We start from the raw sequence: 26,154 nt of genomic DNA on the forward strand, positions 1-26,154 counted from the left end.
TTGATCTTATCTTGGTATATGGTGTTAAGTGTGGATCCATATCTAATTTCTGCCATACTAATTTCCAGTTTTCCCAACAGTTTTTTCCAAATAATGAATTTTTTTCTATGTGATTTTCCTGGCTCATTTTGCTCATTCTAATCTATTCTATATAAATCTACCAGATAGGTTTTCCTCAAGCACATGTCTGATTATGTTACTTCACTACTCTAGTGCTACCCTATTGCTGTAAAGATGAAATATAAATTCCATTGTATGGCATTTAGGCAGCTAAGTGTGTCAGTGAGCAGAGTACTGGGTCTGGAGTTAGGAAGACTTGAGTTCAAACTGGCCTCAGAAATCTATTAATTGTGTGATCATGGGTAAATCCTTAACCTCTGTTTGCCTTAATCCACCAAAGAAGAAAATGGTAAACTTCTCCAGTATCCTTGCCAAGAAAACTCCATGGATAATATGATCTGAGATATGGACATAGATGAGACTGAACGATGATAAGTTGGCACTACAACCTCTTATACAACCTGAAATTTTCTACTTATTCTTCATATACACTATTACCCAACATTTTATGATCCACTCATACTAGACTCTTTGCTATTCCTCAAAAACAATATGCCACTTCCCTTTGCCATGTCTGCATATGCTGTATCCTCCATGCCTGAAATTCTCTGCTCCTTGGAGTCCTTTATTTTTTGAGAACTCAGCTCAAGCACCACTTTTTATATGAAGCTTTTATTGATCCATAGCAGTTGTAAGGTTGCCTGCAAAACTACCTTGTTTAATTTTGCATGTGAGAATGTACACACATGTAATATATATACACACATATTATGTGCATGTTGGCTCTCCTGTTAGAATAATGTGTATTTCTTGAAATCAGAGACTGCATCTTCATTTTTGATTTCTTAGTCCAGCATTCAATACAGTGCTTGGTACAGAAGAAGCAAATAATTTTAGTAAACATTTCTCTAACACATTAAGAATTATAAAAATGCTTTACATATGTTATCTCATGTGATCTTCATAACTCTGTGAGGACTATTATTATCTCCGTGCTATAGATGAAGGAAAAAAAAAACAGTTTAAAAGAGACTAAGGAGACTTGCCCAGAGCCCACAGCCAAAAACCATCTGAGGAAGGATTCAAATTTAGGTTTTCATAATTCCCAAGACAGACATTGTCCATTGAATCACCTAGCTGCTTAACAATTGAATGAGAATAGATGCAAATTACTTGTAAAAATAAAACATAAAATATGTGTAATATTTTATTAGTATGATGGCCATCTGCTGGGCCAGGATTATTTAATTATGTATATTTATGCATTAATATTTATAATTCATTTTGTAGTCTATTAAATCCTATTTATATATCACTTGGTTTTTACTTACCTTTGCTGTGCTTGCTCAGTCAACCCATCATATCCAACTTTTAGTGACTTGTTATGCAGATTTCTTAGCAAAGATACTGGAACAGTTTTCCATTTCCTTCTATACTGAATTAAACAAACAGGATCTCATGGCTAGCAAGTATCTTGATGGAAAGATTTAAACTCTGGTCTTCCTGATTCCAGGCCCAATGCTCTATCCTTGAGCCACCCAGCTCCTCTTTATCTTTGCTACAAACTCTTCTATGGAAAAAGTGACAGCTGCTATGTTACACATAGCTCCTCAGGAATTAGTTCTCAATAATGATACCACATAAAAAGGAAATTATGATTTTCCTATTTATTTAGACACAATTTTTCAATTTCCCCACTTCAAAATATAGCCTTACTTGAAAGATCTTTCTAAAATCCAAACTTATAGCTATAATTCAGATGGTTTAAAATATAACTTACAGTGCTTTAGATTAAAATTTTAATGAAAATCTTATCTTTTTGGAGTAAAAATTCAAACATATTTTCTGGGGGAAAGTGTTTGATAAAACGGTGATCCCCTTTTAAGGATAAATTGCTAACTTGCAAAAAGGACTACCCCAAACTATCATTTGAAAATATCACTGAATAATTTAATAATAGGACACATGCTGTCATGTAGGTAAATTACTCATTTGACTATAAAACTTTAGGAAATGACAAAGAGTGCAATATAGATCTTTTAGACCATTAGGAATCTTAATTTTTTATGTATTTAAAAATGGTATTTTTTTTCTTTGCTTTAGTATTTTTATTTCTGAATGTATTATATTACTTCTAGTCATCCTTTGTAATTACAAAACATAAAAAGGAAAAAGAAAGTAGGTGAGAAAAGGTAATCACTAAATCCTAGTCTGAGAATATCTGTAATGTTCCATACCTTTACTTACAAAGGAAAAGGGATGTTCTACTAATACTTTTCTAATTTGCCACATGAAGTATCCTAAAAATGATTAAACATTCCATCTTTCAATTTTTTTAAATTCTTGAGCAGTGACTGGCATGGAATTTTGCAGTAACATGCTTAGAGTTTTTAAAGAACTGTATCGTAATCTGAAAGAAGTTGCTTGAATAAGCATGTTGATCCCTAACTGCATCTGTCACTCTTTTTGTGGATGAATGGAAAGAACACAGAATTTGGGTTCAAAAGCCCCTAAGTGCTGATCCCAGATCTTCCATTTAATGCCTTTTTGTGTTAGGTAAGCCACTTATACTCCCTTTATCAGACTCTTAATCTGTAATATGAGATAACTCAACTGGCTGATCTACATAGTACCTCCTATTGAAGACCACTCACTTTATTCATGAGATTACACATGAAAGGTTTGCAGCCTAAATGACCTTGTTGAAGAGTTAAAGGCTTCAGAGCTATTGTTTCTGAACCAGCAGTTTCTCAATTTTCTTGATTTTTCACATGGGTAACGTAGTTTATGATATTTCACTGTTCCTAAGCTGAGCTTTAGTATTTCTCCTAATGAAAACATCAGATTCCTATTGGCTAGTAGTTATAACTGTTTGAATTAGCAGAAATGAAGTCTGAGTAAATTTAATATTCACATCTTTACAGCACACTCAGAAAAAAAAAATGAGCAGAATGCTGGAAAATATGGCCTAGATTTAATTGGCACTTGGTTCTTTAGGTTGTACTTTCTTAAAGTTATATGTGTTCAAAAGAAAATCTCTCAGATATGTGATCCCTGGGATATTTACTTTGCCTGTAAAATACTTTGAAAATGTATTTTAATAGGAAATGTGACATGTTACACAATTTAAATCCCTGGTCTTCATTGCTAATCAGGCAGTTTCCTACATGTATGTAGTAATTAGACATTGCATGCCTGATTGCAGAACCATAAACCTACAAAATGCCCTGCTTCACATATATTGCCTGCTGTTTCCAAGGCAACCAAGAGCTGCCTTTATAAGGAAGGCATACCCAAGTTGATATTCATTTCAATTACCACGCCAACTTCTAACCACTTTTTCCAGTAACAATTTTCTTATTTCCTATTGGGAAGGCAAATCTAAATAAAGCACTCACAGTGGGATAAACTAGTTTTTTAGTACACATTGCCAGGAAGTAACAAGGAATTGTTACTGCCCACCTATTTATTTAATCCACAGAAGACTAGTTCTGGTAGGAAGAGTTGCATTATTTTAGGGCACTAAAAGTCAAGACAGAAAACATAAAACTATCTGTCTGATGGGTGGCCTGGAAGGGCAGTAGCAATGTGGAGATCCTGTTGCCATTCAATTAATGATTTGACTATTTGATTTACATGACATGGCAAAATCCAATTGACAAAACAAGAAAACAAATACTCATTGAATATTATGAAAATGACTGTGGAACAGTGGATAAAAAGCTTATTCTAGAGCCAGAAATATGTAGGTTTAAATCTTCCCTTTGATACTGGCTATGTAATCCAGGGTAAATAATTTAATCTTTCAACAAACACTCTAACTGTCTAAAACTATAAGTTGCTGACCTGCACTGGTAAAGGGAATTCCTTAGCTGAGAGTTTCTTATATTATGAAATCACAGTTTATCATCCATCTGTTACTGTGAGTATCTTCCCTTAAGGTGCTTATAATCTAGTTGAGGAGAAAAGATAAAAACATTATGCTGATGTCACAGGGATGCCCTAGAAAGGAATTCAGGTACCTTGTCTCATTTATACCAGTACTTTGCCCAGCCTTTTGTTCTGAAGAAAATAGGTTCTTACAATTTTAAAATTGAACTTAAAAAAATAATATTATAAGGCTATAGAGTAGCATTGCTAGAAGCCAGGATGCTAACAATTGTTCTGCCTTCCTGAAGGTGCACTGGTCCTCCCATTCGGGTAGATTAACCTTGATTATTGTGTACTTTGAGTATTCTTAGGCAATAGGGAGCAAAGAACAGAGAAGGGGACAATGTCTACAACCCCACGAAACCATACTTTAAGATATACAGGGACGTTTGGGGACTTTATACTGGCCTCTATGATATCTACCATCAAAACATCATAAAGCTCCTCTTCCAATCATGTTTGTAACATTGTCATTTTAAACTCCTTTTCTTCCCTTGACCCTACTACTTAGCCATTTTCTCTTGAATCAGTTCCTTCTTAACTATTCCTCCTGTTACTACCAAAATTCTAGCCCTTTTCACTTTTAATCAGAATAATTACAGCTAGAACCAGAGTAATGTAAATGATAAATCTCCTGAAGTGGTCATGTGCATTCAATTTTACAACCTTTAAAGTTACAATTCTATAAAATATGATAATTGGTTGTACTCTAAGAGGAATATGCTGAGTGAATTCAAATAATGTGACTGCTTAAGGGATTTCATTATTCACATTAATCTGTAACTTGTTATAAAATTGGCATCTTACATTCTTTTTTTTATTAATTTTTTCCTGTATCCCCGATCATGTCACAATCCTTATTAAAAGTTGTCAGTGACTACAAGTTGATTTATAAAGATAAGAACAAACTATTTTTGAGGTTTCTATATTTGAGACCTTTAAACCCTGTAGGTTTATTTCATACTACTCCCCTTCACGTTCTCTGTGCTTTAGAGAAATTAGAATAAGCAATGTCAATTAAATTGAATTAAAGTTTCTCTGAAAACATCCTACACCTTTCCACTTATTTCCTTATCCATATTACTCTTTAGGACTAGAATGCCCTCCTCTTTTCTAGCAGCATTTCTTCCAGTTGAAACTACCCATCTTTCAAAGGCCAGTTCATATAATTTCATTTCAAGAAGCTTTCCCTGATCAGTTATATTACTCTCATAGAGTTAAAATATTCTTCCTATCTCTCTCATATTATTTTTATGTTATTTTTACATATGCTTTATTTGTCATTCAGCTAGCCACCTTAAGAATCTAAGGACTATCTATTACAAGAATCTTATCACTTATCCCTTCTTGCCTTCTTCCAATAAAGATCAGAGAACATTCCCCAAAACCTACATAACATCCACCTAAGACAATTATCCAAAGCAATTAATCCACTCAGTTTTATACTTCTGCAAGATTCAGCTTAATTTCAATCAATTGATCAACAATTGGACCTGAATTTTGGTTATTGGTGAATGAATGAGTGATAATTCATATCTAGAAGGCCCCTTGTCATTGCAAGCATGGTCTATTAAAAAAAGAAATCAATCTTTTGATTTTCAGTATCTCCCACTAAGGTTTTAGCATCTTGTAGAAAGAAAGGGAGGGATTCCATTTCTAGAAAATGATTTGGATAAAAGTGTAAGAGTGCCCTGCCCTTTAATCACTTCTACTATTTCCACTTTTCTCTTGCTCTTTTGAAAAGTAAAGCAACAAGTATTTACTAACCACCACTATGTGCCAACTACTATGCTAAGTGATAGGCATAATCTATATGAAAATAACATCAGGAAGCTGTTGTAATGATTTGCAAGTGAATTGGATTTAAGTGAAAGGCATGGCTCTACAAAGTCAACCTCCTCTCCCTCCAGAATAAAGGGAATTTATGCAAAAAAGCCTTATCTGCAGGTGCTCTATCCAAAGAAATATAAGTTTTGATCATTGAAACCTTATAAAATATCTTGGGATTTGCAAGCTAGATTTCGTTTTGAAGGACCATGCCTTAAATCCAAATCACTCAAATTCTTACTGAGTAGCTGGGATACAAAAGAAAGGTTAAAGACAATAGCCACTTCAAGGAATTTACAATCTAATGATAACATTGCTATTGGATGGAGAATGATAATTTATTGCCACCTCAATCTAATTCTATTCACAGTATGTGTTATTTGCCAGATCAATACTCTCCTCACTATTTTATATATGTTATGTTTCTATATCAGAATGTAAAATTCTTGAAGACATGAACTAATATGTTTCACATCATTTAAATGTTTCCATTCTGTATCCTCAATGTCCATCAGAGAACCTGGCACATAGTAAGGGCTTAATGTTGGAATCATACTAGATTCTAGATCTTAGAGAGCATGAGGTATATCTTAATTAATCTTTTTTCCTCTCAGAGCTTTTTTAATGTAGTACCTTATAGACAGGTAATATATGAACGTTGAAAAAAGGAATTCGTTTATGCTCAACACTCTTCTCATTGGTATGAGGGAATGAAGCAAAGAACTTACAATCTAAATGGAAGAACAACAATTTATATAGATATATAAAATAATTAGAATGTAATTAAATTTAAATTGTATTGAGATAAGTGTTATGAGAATTCAGAGAATGGAAATACTCATGTGTCCTGGAGAAGATAGAGCTTGAGCTTGGTCTTGAATAATGAGGAATAACAGAGGTCATCCCAAACAAATCAGAGAGCCTAGCTAGAAATTTGTTATAATATTCCAGATAATAATGAATATCATTTTTTTGAATGGAGGATCAAAAAGTGACAGTTTTGGTATGGGTGATAAATGAGAAGACAAACCAAAGATGCCAGAATTTCTAACCCAGAAAAATAAAATAATTTCACATTAGTAGAAATAAGGTAAAATGGATGAAGAAAAAGTTTTAGAATTGTAGAGGATTCATTTAATTTTGGACATATTGAATTTGTATTAACTTTGGAGCATTTGAGTGGAGTTAACCTAGAGACAGCTGGGATATAGAATTAGAGTTCAGTGGAGAGAGAAAAGGAACTGTTTTGAAATATTTTGGACTCTAAAAGGTAATAGTGTTCCTTCCCAGGGTTGATGGAATGAGCTCAATCAAAAAATTAAGACATGCATCTCTTAGTTTGAATCTAAGAAACAAATCATCCCCATTTAGGTTCTCTTTTTAAATAACGTGTCTAAAACTTACACAACCACATAATCACAGACCACCTAGAAATATAAAAGAAAAGCGATCTATTATATTCGTGCTTCTGGCAGCCTTTTTCAATGTATCAATAGCTAAGCATACATATTTGAATATATAGTCAAAGGAGAGATACTCAACAGTCTCAAACAAGTGTCATAATGGCAAGAATATCATTTTTTATGAACTTCATCTTAACTTCCCTTCTGCATTCTTTCCATGTAGATCTCTGTAAAAGCCCATGCATGAGTTGATTAAAACTCATGGTTCCTTTGCTTAAATTCTCTGTCTGTCTCTGTCTCTGTCTCTGTCTCTGTCTCTGTCTCTCTCTCTCTCTCTCTCTCTCTCTCTCTCTCTCTCTCTCTCTCTCTCTCTCTTTCTCTCTTGTTTTGGTGCATATGAAAGCTAACAGTACTATCTTCAGTGCACAAGTCCATTCGCATTTCTTTCATCTTTATATTTAACACTTGATTTTAATGTAAAGCATTGGAAAAGGCTTCACAGGTGGTCAGCCTAACCTTTATGCCTTAGAGGATTCACCCCATTTTCCTTTCTCTTCAGTTGAAAATACAATAAAAATGATACCTTTAGGAAACTATGAAACAGATGCACATTACAAGTACTCACCTTTTGGAAAGAAGCTCTGATAACAACTTCTTTGGGTCTCTAGAAATTCTGGGAATTCTTATTTGGCAAAGAATGTTTCCTGCCTCTGCAAAGAAATTGAAAATATCTTAAAATTTTTTTTCTATTCTAAGTAAGATAAATAATTGTAAATCTGAAATTTTGTTATGTTTATCCATCATTTCATAAAATTAATTTTCAGAACTAGTTTTTTTAAACTGATATGCAAGGCACTCTTAGAATAACTCACGAAGTCTTTTAGCCACATTAATTTAAAGATATAAAAGTAGAAAAGATATAACAAATACCTGCAATTAAACTTGACAATGAATATGTTATATTCCAAAAGGTCATAAATGAAATAAATTAACAAAGTGTATTTTTTTTCATTTTTAAAAATTATTTGATATTTACTAAATTTTATTTGCTCCCCACTATTGTCAATATTAAATAAACTGTGTTCTGAGAAAAGGCATTCCATATTGATTACATTCATAAGACTTCTCTCCAGTCTGAATCTGTACCATTGAATAAGGCAGGACCTATTCATTTTTTTTTTTTTTTTTTTGCCAAATCCTTTACATTAATAAGGCTTCTCTTTGTTATGAGTTCTCTGATGTCAGCTAAGTCCTATGATCCAGAGAAAGGCCTTACTACATTCACATAAGGTTTCTCCCCAGTATGAATTATTTGATATTGAATAAAATGAGAAGTTGTGTGGAAAGCTTTCCCACATTCATAACATTCATATGGTTTTTCCCCTGTATGAGTTCAACAATGTCAAGTAAGATGTGAAGCAAAAGGCCTTCCCACCTTGATTACATTCATCTGGTTTCTCCCTAGCATGTATTTTATGATGTTGAGTAATCTGGCAGAAATCCTTCTCACATTCATTACATTCATAATGATTTTTTTTTTCAGTATGAGTTGTCTGGTATTCAATTAATAATAGTATTAAGAAAGAATTTCCTTCATTATATTCATAAGGTTTCTTTCCAGTATGAATTTTCTAATGTTGTGTAAGACCTGAGTTTTGGCAGAAGGCCTTTTCTCATTCACTGTATTTATAAGGCTTTTATCTAGTATGAATTCGATTATGTTGAATAAGTCCTATGCTCTGATGGCAAGTCTTGCCACATTTATTACATTTATAAGTTTTCTCTCCAATATGTATTTCACGCTTTTTGATAAGTTCTAGATTATAACTTAAGAATTTCCCATATTTATTATATGGGAAAAGAAAATATCTTTTTTTGAGCTCTCTCAGCTCTGAATACAGTCTGAAGCTCTTCTACATGTCATACTCATGGAGACTTTTTTCAATCAATTCTTTCTGTTATGAAAAAAGCATTGCCTCTAGATTGAAGCTTTCCCATATTTATGATATTCATTTCTTCTTCCTTGATTGGGAATTTTCCTTGGGACAAATTTTACTTGTTTGGAATGTCTCTTCTTCACTCAGCTGTCTCTCTAATCTAGCATCACAGTTCCAGATTCTCAAGTTAGAGACGGAGTCTACTCCGTTTAAGTGTCTCATAGGATGTTTCTTTTATAGAAAAGTCCAGCTTTCGAGATGACTTTTTGACTTCAGGCCTAGTTACCCAATCATCATCATCCTCACCATCACCACCCTCAACCTCATCCTCCTCGGAGTGTGCCCACAGGGTATGACTGCACAGCTGCTTCCTGAGACTCCAACCATTGGCCATCAAGCTGCTCCACTTTGCTCCAGCTGATACATCATGTCTAGTTTGGACCGGGCAAGGCTCAAGCATGCCAGGTTCTGGTACATCTCCAACCTCACCTCCTGGTACAGCTCCTTCTGGGCAGGGCCCAACTGCCCCCACTCTTCCCATGTGTAGTCCACAGCTGCATCCCTGAAGGTCACTGATTCCTAAAACACCAAAAAAGATCGTGCTCACTCAGTGGTCATTCTTCCCATGAAGCAGAGAAGTAAAGGGGGCCAGACTGATTAGGGCATCTGCTTATAGCACCTGTCCCTTAGAGCTCAGACACATGTGAGATTCCAGTCCAGTAGCTTTTCCCCATAGTGCATCTTTCTCATTCTACTTTTACTCTCTAAGACAATTTCATTCTTTAAAACAATGCTGAATGAAGAATTAAGAGAGCTGCTTTCAGAATTTAGGTTTGCTATTTATTAGCTATGTGACCTTGGACAAGCTATTTAATAATTCTGAATCTTTTCTTGTCTATAAAAGGGCAGAACCTGCCCTTTCTCACCTACTATCTGGGGGAAAAAAACCTATAAAACATGTTAAAGATTTTTAAAAGGTTTTTGTTGAAATTTTTGATATTACATCATCTAAATTTTTCATGTATGTATCTCCTTTCCCAATCCCACACAACCATCACTTGAAGCAAAACATTTTTTAAAAGAAAAAATAAAAAAAGAGGAAAAGAATTACAAACCAATATATCAAGAGAAATCTCAAATATATGTAATGTTCTATATTCATGGAAAATCTACCTCTCAAAAGAATGAAGGGAGGTATTTTCTTATATTCTTCTTTGAGAACAAACTTTTTCTTTGTGATTTTGTCACTTTCATTGCTATTTCCACTGTATATTATACATGTGTGTTATACATATATGAGTATATATATATATATATACATATATATACATATTGCGTGTTTATTCAATTTGTATCAGTTTATAAGTAAGACTTTTCATAATGCTCTATATCTTCCTATTTGTCATTCTTACGTTACTCTTTTTTTTTTAAGCCATTCCCCACTGAGAGATATCTTTTGTTTGTTATTTACTACTGAAAAAAAGTCTTTATAAATATTTTATATACATGGACCATTTCTTTTTCCTCAAGAAAACTTTTGGTATATGCAGAAAATATTAAAATTAATAATTCTTTAGGACAACCTTGAAAGTTGAAAGCTTTAGGGAAAAAAACTATTTTATAATACAGTAGATTGTAGTATGAGTAATTTTCCCAGGTGCATATTTAAAATGACAATGGCAAACAATCTCCTGCATGCCAGTCTTATCTGATCCTGGAAATCATTTTCCTTCTTTGTTATCTGTATCATTACTTCTAGAGTCACAGGGTTTATTTGTCAATCCCAAAATATAGTCTTCCTACCTACCTTTTCCTTCTTCTTTCTTACACTTCTCCACATACTCTGTAATCTAATGACTTGACTTTCTTGTTCCTAGCAAAACAACTCCATGTTTTGATTCCAGGGACTTTCACTGTCTGTTTTCCTTGATTGCAACTCTCTCTATATCCTTATTTTCACCTCCTGGCTTCCCTTGTTTACTTTAAGTCCCAGATAGAATCCCACCTACCATAAAAATCCACTTTGGATTTCCCTGCATTGATGCCCTCCATCTATTGGTTATCTCCTGCATAGATTATTTCTACATATTTTGCACGTTGTCTTCCTCATTAGACTGTGAACATCTTCACACAGGAACTTAATTTTTTTTTCTTTGCTTCTTCAGTACTTACCAGAGTATAGTTCATCATAGATACAAAATAAATTTTGTTGACTTAACTAAACTCTTTTCTCCTAAACTTCCTTATCTATGTGGAGTTCAACATTATTTTTTCAAGTCTCTCAGATTCAAAATTTCAAGTTATTCATGATTATTCCTTCTCTCATAACCCCCTAATCAACTAGGCACAAAGTCATATTGAATATGCATCCTTTGTATTTCTCCTCTGATCTTTTATTCACATAGCCACCATCCAAGTTTATGCTCTAATCATCTCATTCCTGAAATATTGCAATAATTTCATAATTGATATTCTATTTCCAGTCTTTTCCCACAATTCATCTTTCATAGAGCTTCTCAAGAAATATTCTCAAAACACAGTTTTGATGAGGTCAATACTCCCTTGCTCAAAAATATGTATGTTTTCCTGTTACCTTTCAAATAATCTAAAAACTGAGTAGCTATCCAAAACTCTCAACAATATAGCTTTAATTTATCTTTTCAGATATAATTCACAGCTTCTTACAACTAAATAACTTAGCTCCTTCAATAGTTGTTTTTTTTTTTTTTTTTTTTTTTTTTTTAAATAATGTGTTTTCTTCCCTTACTCAGTGTCAATTAACTATTACATGTTTGCAGTTAAGTGGGGTGTTGGGAATCTCTCCACCTTCAATGTTCTTGAGTTATTTCTCATCAGAGACCTGGAAGCAGCATCCCATATTCCTACTTCAAAAGAAAAATCCCCAATTCTATGTCTTATTTAATTGATCTTACTAATTTTCCTTATACTAACACGACTTCTAAAAACTTAGTTTGATCATCCATGAATATCTGTGAGGATCAACAATATCATCATTTAAAGGCATAGAGGTGACACAGTAGATAAAGCATTGGATCTGTAAGACTCCAAAGAAATAGGAGCTCAAATCCCACCTCAGATGTTTATTTGCTATGTACTGGTGAGGCCTTAGTCTCTGATTCCTCAGTTTCTTCAATTATAAGGTGGGGATAATAGTGAAACCTACCTGATAAGGTTGCTGTAAGGATCAAATGATATGATACTTATAAAAAGGATGTACCATAGTACCAAGCACTTAGAATAGATTTTATATAAATTCTAGCTATTATTACTAATGTCATTATTCCTCATTGAATTCTTGAAAAATGAACACATAATTCAATGAACTCGAATGTCTTCTGGTGTGTTGCATGCACATAATGATATACATTTGGTCAAATAAATATTTATGGTTCTATTACTTTTGCGGCAAAATTTATCATTTGTTTACCTTTTATTTCTTCAGGTTAAAAAGTTGCAAGTCTATATCAAGGCAAAGTGTTTTTGTTTTTTGTTTTTGGTTTTTGGTTTGTTTTTGGTTTTTTTTGTTTGTTGTTTTGCTAAAGCAATCAAGGTTAAGTGACTTGCCCAGGGTCACACAGCTAGGAAGTGTTAAGATTCTGAGGCCACATTTGAACTCAAGTTCTCCTGACTTCAGGGCTGGTGCTCTATCCACTGCGCCACCTATCTGCCCCCAAAGTGAAGTTTTACATAAGGTTATGCAGGCAAATGTCGAACAATTAGGCTTTAAAGAAGAAAAATAATACACCTATTTTTAAGCTTAATTTGAATTAATAAACATTTCCTTAAGTCTAAATAATCAATTTTAAAAATCAACCCTGGTTTGTAGCAATTGCCAATTTTTGAAGTATAAAATCTTACAATAATAACTTAACAATTGGATGTCATAAGCTAATTAAATTGGTTCCTATCTGACCTTATAGAATTTCAAATCCACAAGTTTTTACCCAAATTTTTTAGTTTTTTTGTGACATAAAAATGAGGCTAACATGTTTAAGTATTACATTTTAAAAGAGGGTTGTATTGATTTTTCTGACCATTTAAATCTAGCTAAATTCTTATTGAGCATAAGGAATTTTTTAAAATTACATTTATTTTAAACATAATTTACTTTTAAAATTTTGAGTTTCAAATTTTCTTCCTCCCACTCTCTACATTCCTCACCTTTTGAGAAGGCAAGCAATACGATGCCATTTATACATGTGGAATCATGCAAAATTTATTTCTATATTGGCCAAATTTTTAAAAAGCAATAAAAATAAGAAAAGTGAGGAAATTATATTTTACACTCAGAGTTCATCAATCTTCTTTCTGAAGGAGTATAGTGTTTTTACATCATGAGTTCTTCAGAACTGTGTTAGATCATTTTATTGATCTGAGTAGTCAGATCTTTTATAATTAATTGATCATCATATAACATTACTGCTACTATGCACAATGACTTAATTTTTCTCACTTCACTTCCTATAGGTCTTGCCATGTTTTTTCTAAAACCAACACCCTTTTCATTTCTTATAGCACAATAGTGTTATATTATAATAATATACCATTACTTATTCAGTCATTCCTCAATTGATGACCATCACCTCAATTTTGAATTATTCACCAGCACAAAAAAGCCTACTATCAAAATTTATACACATAACTCCTTTGTAATTTTTAAAAACAAATATCTTTAGAATATATACCTAGTAGTGTATTGCTAGGTCAAAGGGTATGCCCAGTGTTATAGCCTTTTAGGCAGAATTCCAAATTGTTCTCCAGAAGGTTGGAACTAGCTCACTACTAGTTCATTATTCCACCATCAATTTGTAGTTTTACCTCATCCCCTCTAGCATTTGAAATTTATAATAAGTGTGGGGTGATATTTTAGAGTTATTTTAATTTTCATTTTGCTAATCAATTGCGATTTAGAGCCTTTTTTATATGATTATAGATAACTTTTATTTCTCTTTCTGAAAACTGTCTATTCATATGCTCTGAACATTAAAGAATGGCACTTATTTTTATAAAATTGACCACGTTCCTTGTGTATTTGAGAAATAAGACCTTTATCAGAGAAACTGCTGTAAATTTTTTTGATACTACTTCATTTTCTATGGTACTTTTTAGAAAGTATAGTTTTCCTGGTTATCTCTTCTAATTTGGATTATTTTTATTTTTGCTTTGTCTGAGATCATGATTGAGACTCCTAACTTTCAGCTGAAGTGTATTAAATTATGTTTCAAACCTTTATTTTAAACTCTAAGCATGTCTTTCAAATGCATCTCTTATGAAGAACATATTGTTGGATTCTGTTTCAAATTCATTCTGCCACTGTTTTATGGGTGACCTCATCCCATTAACATTCACAATTATGATTTTCTTCTATCCCATTCTCTTATGTTTTGCTTTCTCTTATCCTATGCCTCCTCAAAAGTCTTATTTTGTTTCTAATCCATACCTCCCTTTATCCATCCTCCATTGTATTATCTTCCTTTCTACCCTTCCACTTATTCATTGCCCTCCTATTTCTCTCTTTGTTGCTTCCACATTCTCTTTCACCAAGATGGCACATAACTTTTCTACTGACCAAAATTTTCTTAGGCCAGAAAAAGTCTCACCCTGACCTTTTGTAAGCTTTGCCACACTAGGCATTATTTTAAAGATGTTTATAAAGGAATATTGAGAGAGTTCAGCTGATTGATGCCTCTAATCTGCGATCTTGGCTTTTGTATTCATGAGTGTAATACTAATATTATATGTATATCATATAGGTTTAATGATGTTTTATATGAACTTAATAAATGTGGAATTGATTCTTTAACATTCCAACTTACATTTTTTATCCACAATTGATTATTTATTCTTTTCTCTTTAAACAACTCCTGATGAAACTTGAGATTTAAGAACTGCCTGCCTCATTATCCCCTCCTTTGTAAAAGTTCTTTCTATGTGTCTCTTTTATATTAGAAAATGTTCTTCATTCTATCTTTCCTTTCCTTCTTGCAGTACATCTCTCTTTCTCACCCCTTCACTTCTTTTAGAGATAATTCTAACATAATTGACATATTCATGCCTTTGTCCATATAAACTCCATTTAACAGCTTTAATTAATGATAAGAGCTTTTTAGGAGTTACAACTATTATATTGCCATGTTGGAATATAAGCAATTTAACTTTTTTTAGTCCCTTACGATTACTCTTTCATGTTTACCTTTGTATGCTTCTCTTGAGTCTTGGGTTTGAACATCATTTTTTAAAAATTCAGTTCTGACCTTTTCATCAATAATTCTCATAGGTCTTCTATTCCATTAAATATTTATTTCCCCTAAAATATTATACTCACTTTTACTGGATAGACTATTCTTCATTGTAATCCCATTTGTATTCTGGAATGTCATAATCTAATCTCTCCCATGTACCTTAGGTATATATTATAAGGGCTGAATAAGGGTCTAATAAAAGCAAGTATTTTTTAAATAATATTATTCAGTCACTTTTTAAACCTGTCACGATACTATTTGGGGTTTTCTTGACAAAGATACTCTTGTGGATTGCCATTTTCTTCTTCAGTTAATTTTTACAGATGAGAAAACTGAGACAAACAGAATTAAGGGACTTGCCTAGAGTCACATGGCTAATAAGTATCTGAGGTCAGATTTGAGTTCATGAAGATGTCTTCCTGAATCCAGTCCTAATGTTCTATACACTGTGATACCTAGCTGCCCAATAAATACAGTATATGATACCAATATTATGTATACAATATGTAGGTTTAATAAATATTTTGAATTGATTTTTAATACCCTAGTCATATCCTTGTATGCTTTCATCCTATAGAACTCTCTTTGAAAAGAAAAGCAAGTTAAGGAAGAAAAGAAAAACAGGAAAAACAAACCAACACAAAATACCAAATATTGACAATGTATACATTTCTATCTCTATAACTTCTGCTTTTCTATAGAAAAGAAAAGGATGTTACATCTATCTTTCAAAAGTATTGGTCACTGCATCTAATCTGACTTCAGCTACTTTTTGTTCCTTTTTTTACAACATTTAGTCATGTATGAGAGTATTCTATTTTCTTTGTTTGAGTTAACTTGTTGTCTTATGTTTAAATGTATCAATTGTATTCATATATAAAAATGTAGTCAGCCACTCCCAAATGTAAAAAAAAAAAAAAAAAAAAAAAAACAAAAAACTTAAAAGTATACAGTTTTCTTATTTTTTTTTTTTTTGGAAAATCATGCCTGGCCAAATTTATTCAAAAATAGAAATTGAAAATTAATTTATTGCAATGCACATCCTCTTTCAATGAAGTTTAATACTATTATTTTATAGCAGAGTTACTCTAGAGCTGTATGATTTCAACATTATCTTTTCATTGTTTTAAGTCCCATTCAGATTGTTTTCTCCTGAGGTACAAGATTCAACAGTACATTACTTACGCCTCATTCTGCAGCATTTGGAAAAAGCAGTTAGCATGAGTTTTTTTCAACTATCCCCAACTGAAGACTCAAGCAATAAGGTAAATTCACCAGTACTTCTTAATGTCTACAAGATAGAGATCTAGTTTCTTTAAATTTTATTTGATCATTTATTAATGTATTGATTTATCCATTTTTTAAAAACATTTTCTTTTTTCAGCATACTTATCATACTGAACCAACTAGCCATAATTCTATTGGTTACATTATCATAAATTTGCACTTTATTAAGTACAATTAGTAATGTATAACATCAATCATGTAATTATTGACAAATATTTACTGAATGCCTATTGCTTCCCAGTTGGGGGGGAATAAACAATGCATTGGATGACAGAGCCAAAATCTAAAAATATCAAATGAACAGAAATGAACAAGACGAGATTTAATAGGAGCAAATACATTGGCTTCCAAAGATAATTTATATAAAAAGACAGCATTCTGTTCTTAGTTATGTTCTGTCCAAAATTTTTATTAGTAATTTGGATTAAAGTATGGATAGCAGCTTATCAAAATATTATATGGTATCAAGTTGAAAGGGTTATCTTGTATATTGACAGATTAGATATCCAAAGACATCTTGACAAAATTCAGCAATGGGTTATATCACATAATTGCTACTTATTTCAATTCTTTGGTAACCTGTGATCTCACCAAAATGAGTAATTCTCCCCAATAATATGAATTAAAGCCAATCTGTGCTTTATCAAACTGTGATTCTTGTCTTTACAAGAATGTAATTGTTTTCAACAACCCCAAACCATTTGAAAAAAAAAATTAGGCATCATATATAGTAGTTTACAGCCTAATTCACAAGATGATAAGACAGAAACTTTGAACAAGGAAAAACTCCATGAAATAACATTAGAGAGCCCAATCAATGCCCATTTCTCTCAAGCTACTCAATATTCAGGGTACTGTGAGTTTCAATTAAAAAATGGGCTTGTAAGAATCAATGAGGCAACTAGAAGGCACAGGATAGACTAATGAATTGGGAATCAAGAAGAATTCAACTTGAATCCTGCCTTAGACACTTAATTCATTGTGTGACCCTGCATAAGTCACTTGACCTCAACTGCCCCAGGAATAATAATAGTCCCTACCTTCCAGGATGGTTGTGAGGATCCAATGAGATAACATATATGAAGCACTTCACAAATCTTAAAGTGTTCTAGAAATGCTACCTATTGTTATGACTATACAGGCATTTTCATGTCTATACATGCTATACAGCCTTTCCATGTCATGGCAATGACTTGGCTTGAATCTTGCCCCAGTAACACAAAAGACAGGAACACTGATTCTTCCCAGTCAAGTAAAGGTAACCAACTGGAATAAGGTATGTTTTTTTTTGTTTGTTTTGTTTTGTTTTTGTACAATAAGGTATGTTATGATGCAGAGAGAACAAATCCAAAATCACAAATCACATAGAAAACAAAAGAAAGAACATCCATGATTGAAGAAACAAGATATTTTAGACCTATTCTGGAGCTATTCTTTCCCCATTAGAGATTATTGTAAGCAGGAACCCTGATGAGCCACTTTGTGGTCTCATTATCATGTATGTTCTCCAACTAAAGTATTAAGCATGAATTTAAGTATTAAGTATTAAGACCCAAGCCTTGAGAAGAAAGGGAGAGAATTTTTAAAATGAGAAGAGAATCCAGAGACAAATGGCTGGGAATACAAGAGACCAATTATGGAAGCAAAACTGCAACACCAAAAAAATCTAAAATAGGGACCTAGTTCAAAATAAAATTAACAGAGAAAATCTTAACAAAAGAAGGATTAGCTGAAATCACAAAGAAAAATAATGCACTTTAAATAAATGTTATTATATGAAGTAAAATCAATTGAAATTACCTGATAATAAAAAGCCTTTTGCAGATGCCATAAAAATTATGCAACATAAGTATGAAAGTACAAAATAGTTTTTAAAAATTAAACTTTTATATGAATAAATTAACAATGTATTTGATATAGAAATAAAAATACTTACTGTATAATTGAAAAAAGAAAAAAAAGTAACAGTAGAGTAAATGTCATTGAATATAAAATGAATAGTCACTCCAAGAGATCACTTCAAGAAAATTAAAGACTCTGAGAGCAGCTATAACTATCCAAATGTTAAAAATAAGGGAAAAGAATCCAAAAGAGTCTAAGTCACAAAGCCAGGATCATATATTTATTTACTAATAACTTAAGGATGATAGATTTCTCATAAGAATATAACAAATTAGAAAATTTTCCATATTTTAATAAAGAATTTTTTAAAAGTCTAGAACTTCTGCTATAGGAAAAAGTATAATTATTTTTAAAACTTTGCTAAATATAATACATGAATTGTCCCCAGAAAAACACTCTCAAATTGCAGGGCAGTTAGTGGTGAAATTTTGGGAAAGAGTACTTCAAATATGAAGGAAAAGAAAGCAGGGTTATTGTGATGTTGTAGGAAATCAGAGAAGAGAATGAAACAGTATACTCTAAAAAAGAAAGGAAATTGAGTAGCATCATAAAACTTATATTCTGCGCATTTGAGTTTAATTGTCAATGAGACAAATAGACCTATTCCCCTTGAATCAAAAAGTAAAATTCAGAATTAACTATAAAAAAAGATAATGAACATGATAAGATAAAGTAAAACTTGATGTGAAAAATTAGAGAAAAATAATGTGACTTTGGGGAAAAAAAATTCAAGCCATTTAACTGGACAGAAAAAGGAAAGGGCAAAAGAGATGTAGAAATAGCAAATTAAATAAAAAGTAGGAGAAAAACCAATGGTTTTAGTAAATTCCACAAAACTTGGAATAAGAAGAATTGGAGTTGATTACAAAACACATGAGAATAGATGCAGCTAACTAATAATACGGGACAAAGTACTATTAAAGGCAAAAAATGAAGTAAATAAAAGAAAAAAAGAAATCTAACAACTGATATTTTAAATATGAGTAGAATATACCAGATAATAAAGTGAAAAAGAGTAATGGAGTGGACAAAACAAACAAAAATACCCAACAATCTGTAGAATGAATGACAATGTTGAATAAAAAAGGATAAAATGAAAATAAGAAACTGAAAAAATGTTCCATATGTTTTTTTTAGAAATTTTGATGTGGTTTTCAGACAAAGCAATACAAAAAATCAAGAGGGGTGATGACCTCTTAGACTTCAAAGATCCATAGAGAAATAAACAAATATTAATACTAAAAATAAATATATAAAGTGAAATAGTATCTAAAATCATTTAGAAAGTTAACAGTTAAATAACATTATGGAAACTTTCAGAATGAGACAAATTTTAAAAATAAAACAAAGAAAATATAGGCTCTAAAGAAATTGTTTCAACTAAAAAGATTTAATTGACAATTCCTTATTGGGAACATTAATTAAGGAATTTAAATGTATCTCAAAAATTTACATACAGTTATAAAAAGAAAAGAAAAGAAGCTGGGTTGATATGACAAAGAAAATATATGCAAAAAAGTAAAAAAGAATACATAAATACAAAATATACTCTTTATAAACAGAGTACAATAGAATAGCACCGAGAGAATAAGCAAAACATTTGTACTTAAATGGAAACAATGACATGTTAATTAAAAAAAAACAGGTATTAAAAGCAAAAAAACAATGTGAAAGAGAACAATGATATGTCAATTCATGAAAATGTCTTAATTTACAATCAAAGCAATCTTCAAAGAGAAAAAAAAATCTCCAGAAATATATAGGGTGGGGAGGAGCTGGGGAAGGGGGGATGATTTTAGTATGAACATTTAAAAACTTAAAAAAACAAAAACAAGAACAAAATATTTTTTATTAAAGGAAAAATAGATAAAATGGAAAAAAATTATAGATTGATAAATAAAACCAAAGCCTGATTCTTTAAAAAGATTAAACAACATAAAATATATTTTAGTTGACCTGATTTTTAAAAAACGGTAGATTATCAAATAAAAATAATAAGCAAAGTTGTAATTAATTGAAAAGTTACAAAGAATTATCATATTAGAGCCTATTGTCTTATTGGGGCCTGGCAAATTACCATGCTTAGTAAAAGCAAAATTTTAAAAGAAATTGAAAATGCACTACAAAAATATTAAAAATTTCAAATGATATCACACAAAATCAACTTAACAACCAAATTTGAAAAATTCATCTCTCCACCATAAAGAATCTGCCAAAGTGGTAAGAAGTTCACTGGGAGAAGGTACAGGCAACAACAGTGAACTTGAACACAATAAGAAATGACCTATTTCATATACCATATACTTGTTCAGTTATTCAGTTGATGGGCATCCCCTCAATTTCTTTTGCCATCACAAAAAGAGCCTAGTATAAATATTTTTGCACATATAGGTACTTTCCTTTTTCTTTGATCTCTTTGATTACAGACAAAGTAGTGGCATTGCTGGGTCAAAGAGTACATCTAGTTTTATAGCCCTTCAGTCATAGTTCCAAATTGCTCTCCAGAATAGTTGGACCAGTTCACAAATTCACCAATGATGCACTAGTGCATTGATTTTTTCACATCCCATCTATCATTTGTAATTTTCCTTTTCTGTCATGATAACCAGTCTGATAAAGATTAATAGTGATTTAGAACATTTTTTAAAATAGAAATAAATGTGGTGAAGAAAAATGGGTGTTTACTAAACAGACCGATATGATGGCATAGGGAACTCAGAAGCCAATTTATATATTTAACAGATTCATGTAATGATGAAAACAGGAACAGATAATAGAATATAACTGCAAAACATATAGTTGTACCATAAAAATTGTTTGAGAAATTCTCTGATTCAGAATCAGCTATAAATTACAATGCAACCTAAGAACAATGAAAAATGATTTCTTTAATTACATGATGAGGGGGGGGTGAAGGTAAAAGAAGTTATCTACTGATCAGAAATAATCAAACTTCATGAGAGAATACAATAGTTTACATTTTATACCTTTTCCCAAGGACCATAACTTTTTGTCAGAAAGGATTGAAAAACAGAGTTAATAGGGAGTAATTACCCAAGAAAAATAAGAAGATAGTACACTTTTTTGTTGAATATTTTTTCCATTTCATTTTTTCATTAATGTTCAACTTTTTATGGCCCTGATGTTGGAATGGTTTGCCATTTTCTTTTTCAGCTGATTTTACAAATGAGAAACTAAAGCAAATAGGATTAAGTAATTTACCTCAGCTTACCTAGGTAGTATCTGAAGACAAATTTGAACTCAAGAAGACGAGTTTTCCCAATGCTACTTCTGGCACTTTATCTACTATGCCATCTAGCTGCACCTTTACACACATAGTAGGTGATATATAAATATTATTATTATTAATATTATTACATAGAAGTACCAAACTCATGGAATAATAGAATAAGATTTTGACAAATTTGACAAATTGTCAATTTATTAATTGCTTCAGATGTATGACATCCTTCACTAGTACTGAAATAACCAGTGAATCTGATGGTTGAGATACTAACAGTAATAATAGAAATATTATAGAGATAGTAGAGCAAAGATCTAAAAAACGACAAATGTCCTGATTTTCAAAAATGGAAAGGGAAAGGACACTAAAAACTGTAGGTCAATAAGTTGTCAATTCCTGCAAGAATTCTGGAATGTTCTTAAAGAGAGGGTTAGTAAACACCTAGAAAAGGAAATGTCATTTCCAAGAGCAAGAATAGGTACTTGCTTGATCAACTTCATTTCCTTCCTTGCCAGTATTATTAGTCTAGCTGATAAAGGTAATGTTGTACATCAATTATTTTTTCTTACCAAGTTTTCTAGAAAACATTTGACAAAATGTATTCTGCTAGTCTTATTGAAACATGGAGAAATATGGGCTAGGAGAGGAAAAATACATTCAAATGATTTATGAACTGACTGTGTTTTGGGGAGAAAAAGAGGAGGCACTATAAAATTTTCCAAGCATCTACAGGGATGAACTTATGCTATATAGCATTTTTGGTGAATTGGATAAAGGCACACATGACAAATATGCTTACTTAATTACTGAGGTAGCTGTGACACAGTGCTGGCTCTGTAGTCAGGAAGAACTGAATTCAAATTCAGACTCAGACTTGTTGGGCAATCCACTTCTGCCAGTCTCAGGTTTCTCAACTATAAGGTGAAGATTAAAATAGCACCCACCACCCTAGGTGGTACAGTAGATAGAGTACTGAGTCTGGAGCCAGGAAGATCCAAATTCAAATATGACCTCTAACCTCTAACACTTAGTAGGTATGTGAGCCTGGGCAAATCATTTAACCCTGTTTGTGACAGTTTGCTCATCTGTAAAGTGAACTGGAGAAGGAAAAAGCAAATCATTACAATATGATCACAAAGAGTCAGACTTGAATGAAAAATGACTAAAACAATCCAAGATTCTTGTGAGGAACAAGTGGGATATAATTTGTAAAGTGCTTAGAACAGTATCTGGCATATATCACATATTATGTAAATGCTAGATATTATTACTATTATAACTATAACACAAGAGTAACTAATCCATGGAATAATGGAGTGAATATAAGAATTTAAACTTGGGTTCAAAATTTTGGTTTCACAATCACAAAATTGTGAAGGTTTGGGTAGAGAGTTGTTTGTTTTTCTAAATACGTGAACTGTATACTCAATATAAATTCATAGTTGATATGCTAACCAATATGAACTGGGACTGTGTTAAGAAAGAGAGAGATAAATTCCAAGTATTAGAGGATTGTTCCATTAAATTCTGCACTATCATATTGTTTGTTTGTTGTATATCTTACAGTGGCACATTAAAGGTAAATCAATGATAACCTGGAGAGCATTCAGATAAAGACAATCAGACTGGTGAAGGAACTATGGAAAATAGGTTGAGGGGACAAATTATATCTACCCACATATTTAAAGACTTGCTCTGCTTTGTCTTGGGATGCAGAGTAAATAGGTTGGAGTTGATAAAGGTTGATCAGTTAAAAAAGGGAAATTTTAGTCTTGGTATGAGAAATAGCTTTATAAGAATTAAAACTATCCAAAAGGAGAAGAGATTGTCTCTGTAAACACAGATCCTCATTGTAGTCAAACTCAGGATTTATTCTTTCAAATTAAATGGAAAATCAGGTAAATATCCTTTTCAGAGTTCCATGGGTAATTTGAAAGAGTATATTTCTATGATGATAACATCATAGACTCCATTCTTCTGTTCCTTTCCACTCCTTTATCCATTTTCCTCTACTTATTAATTCTATATAACCATACAATGTGAATTAACTATTATAAAGAAATATTTACTTCATTGATACAGCAAGAAATTATAAAATATCACTTCCCACTCCCACAAAAACAAACAAAACAAAACAAAAAAATTTTGAATGCACAATCTTTCTATTAATATCTGTCTCTAGAGATAGTAGACTCATAATTAAAGTAGTTACTATGTATCATTACCCCCACCAAGTTCACTTCCAAATGTTGAATAATCAATGGATGGATTATTCTGAATTTTTGCTACTGATGGATTAATCTAGGAAGGTCATTTGGGATTTTACAGTTCAGGATGTGGTTTCTGCCAAATCCTGATAGAAATTCCAATTCCCAGATTTGTGTGTGTTCATTTTTATAATCTTTCCAAGCTCACAAAGTTATTTCCATCTTCAATTTCCTTCACCTGAGATCAGAAAATCACAGCAGTGACAGAAGTGAAACCATTATAAACTCCTGGATTATATACAGGCCTGATGTGGAAGCCTGATGCCATTCTTCCACTGAAGATTTAGTCCTTATTTCTTCCCTTGAATACAACCAGGCAAAAAGATTAACTTAAAAAAAACTTAGTGTTTTTTGAATGTCCTTACCCCATAGCTAGACCCCTACAAGTAACAGAAAATCTGTGCATGCTCCAAATTCTATATGGAGACTATATCAGCCAAGAATACTGTACAGACTCAATCACTTTTGTTACTCCTCTTAAAGGTTTTGAAGGAAACACCTTGTTCAAAGCATTCTAATATACATAGTACAGAAGACTGGAGTGGATGACAATAGATTGGAGTAGATAGTAGATGAGGGTGCTTTTACTTGAAATTGTCTTTCTATGACACTTAATCATAAAGTATATCTTTCCATGCCCTTAGTTTATCCATAATTTTTATATTTCAGATATTCTGTTAGTCTATTATATGCAATTATGTGACATGAATTCCTGCAATTCTTAAAAAACAAATCAGTGATGCAACAGGACCATGAAATCAATCATATGAAAAGTAATGGCTACAACCTCAATTTAAGCCAGTGGGACACCTAAAACTTTAGATTACATTAATCAAAGCATCCAGGAAATACATACACTCCCCCACTGGTGTCCTCTGTTCATACAATATGTAGAATATCATAGGACCTATAATTAGAGGAATCTTAGGAGTGACTTGGACAAAACCTTTTGTTTAAAAATAATTAAACAAAAGGAGGTGATCAAAAACTTTGCAGAGATACTAAATAGTGGAAGCCAGATTTGAATACAGGTTTTCTCAGATCAAAACTAGTGCTATATCTAACCAAACTATGGTACTTTTCCCTATTAAATTAATATCTGAATGATGCATTTTAGCAAGAATGTTGAGGCAAGAGTGGAAATAGACAACAGTGTCTGGAATGGTTTGTCCATTCCAGAAATGGAATGAATCACTAGTTTAATGTGATTTCCTCTTTTAGAGTCTTTAAACATGTCTGTTTGTCAACACTGATACAGAAAGCACTTCGTATATGGGTTGGTTTGAATGACCTCTTTGTTCTCTTGTGGCTCATAATTTGTGATACTCTGATTTAGTGTATAATATTACTTTAAAAAGAAAATGCCTCGAAAATATATGATGACTTTAAATATATAATTAAATATAATTGACTCTTTAGACTGACACTGGAGATTTTGAAGATTCTCTTCTACTTATCAATGATAACTTTATTTCCATGGTAACAAACATACATCACAAGCTAAAAAACAAACAAACGAAGAATGAGACCAACAGAAAAAGCAATAAATATTTTGTTTCTGCTTCATGGTTGTCTTGTTTGGTAGTACTGGGAATTGAAGAGAATTTTATTGTTGGAAATACACATTAACTTTCATAGTTCAATTATGATCTGACAATTCCTGAGTGATTTGGCATATTTAGGCAGGAGGTGATTGTTGATATGAATCTGAACCACAGCCAGAGAAATGAAAGATTCCATCAATGACTTTTAAGAATACAAAAAAAAAAAAAAAAAAAAAAAAAAAAAAAGACTGACTAATCTAAAGGTATATGATGGGAGGAGCAGGGAGGAGAAATGGCACCATAAAGACATTTTCCATCAATCTTCTATTTCTTCTTTGATATTTTATATCTGTATGCATCCTGGAATGTGTTCTTATTTGACCAACTTTTTCTTTTATTATTGCCTCAAGATAGATGTGATTTGTCCATGCCTCTCAGACTGTGGGTTAAACACTAATCCATTTTGGTTCAATTAATGGAAAGGTAGTAC

At 32.0% G+C, this 26,154-nt stretch overlaps 1 protein-coding gene across 4 annotated transcripts in view; it reads left to right on the forward strand.

Annotated features, from left to right (window-relative positions):
• Positions 1 to 26,154, forward strand: part of LOC141549279 (uncharacterized) — a 165,652-nt gene that overhangs the window by 96,298 nt on the left and 43,200 nt on the right. For all 4 annotated transcript variants that reach the window (XM_074278708.1, XM_074278707.1, XM_074278709.1 and 1 more), the window contains one exon: positions 16,552 to 16,685. In XM_074278708.1, the coding sequence (XP_074134809.1) occupies positions 16,552 to 16,685 (134 nt within the window). The remainder of the gene's footprint in view (positions 1 to 16,551; positions 16,686 to 26,154) is intronic.

Source organism: Sminthopsis crassicaudata, chromosome 1 (assembly GCF_048593235.1).
Source record: "Sminthopsis crassicaudata isolate SCR6 chromosome 1, ASM4859323v1, whole genome shotgun sequence".
Lineage (NCBI taxonomy): Eukaryota > Metazoa > Chordata > Mammalia > Dasyuromorphia > Dasyuridae > Sminthopsis > Sminthopsis crassicaudata.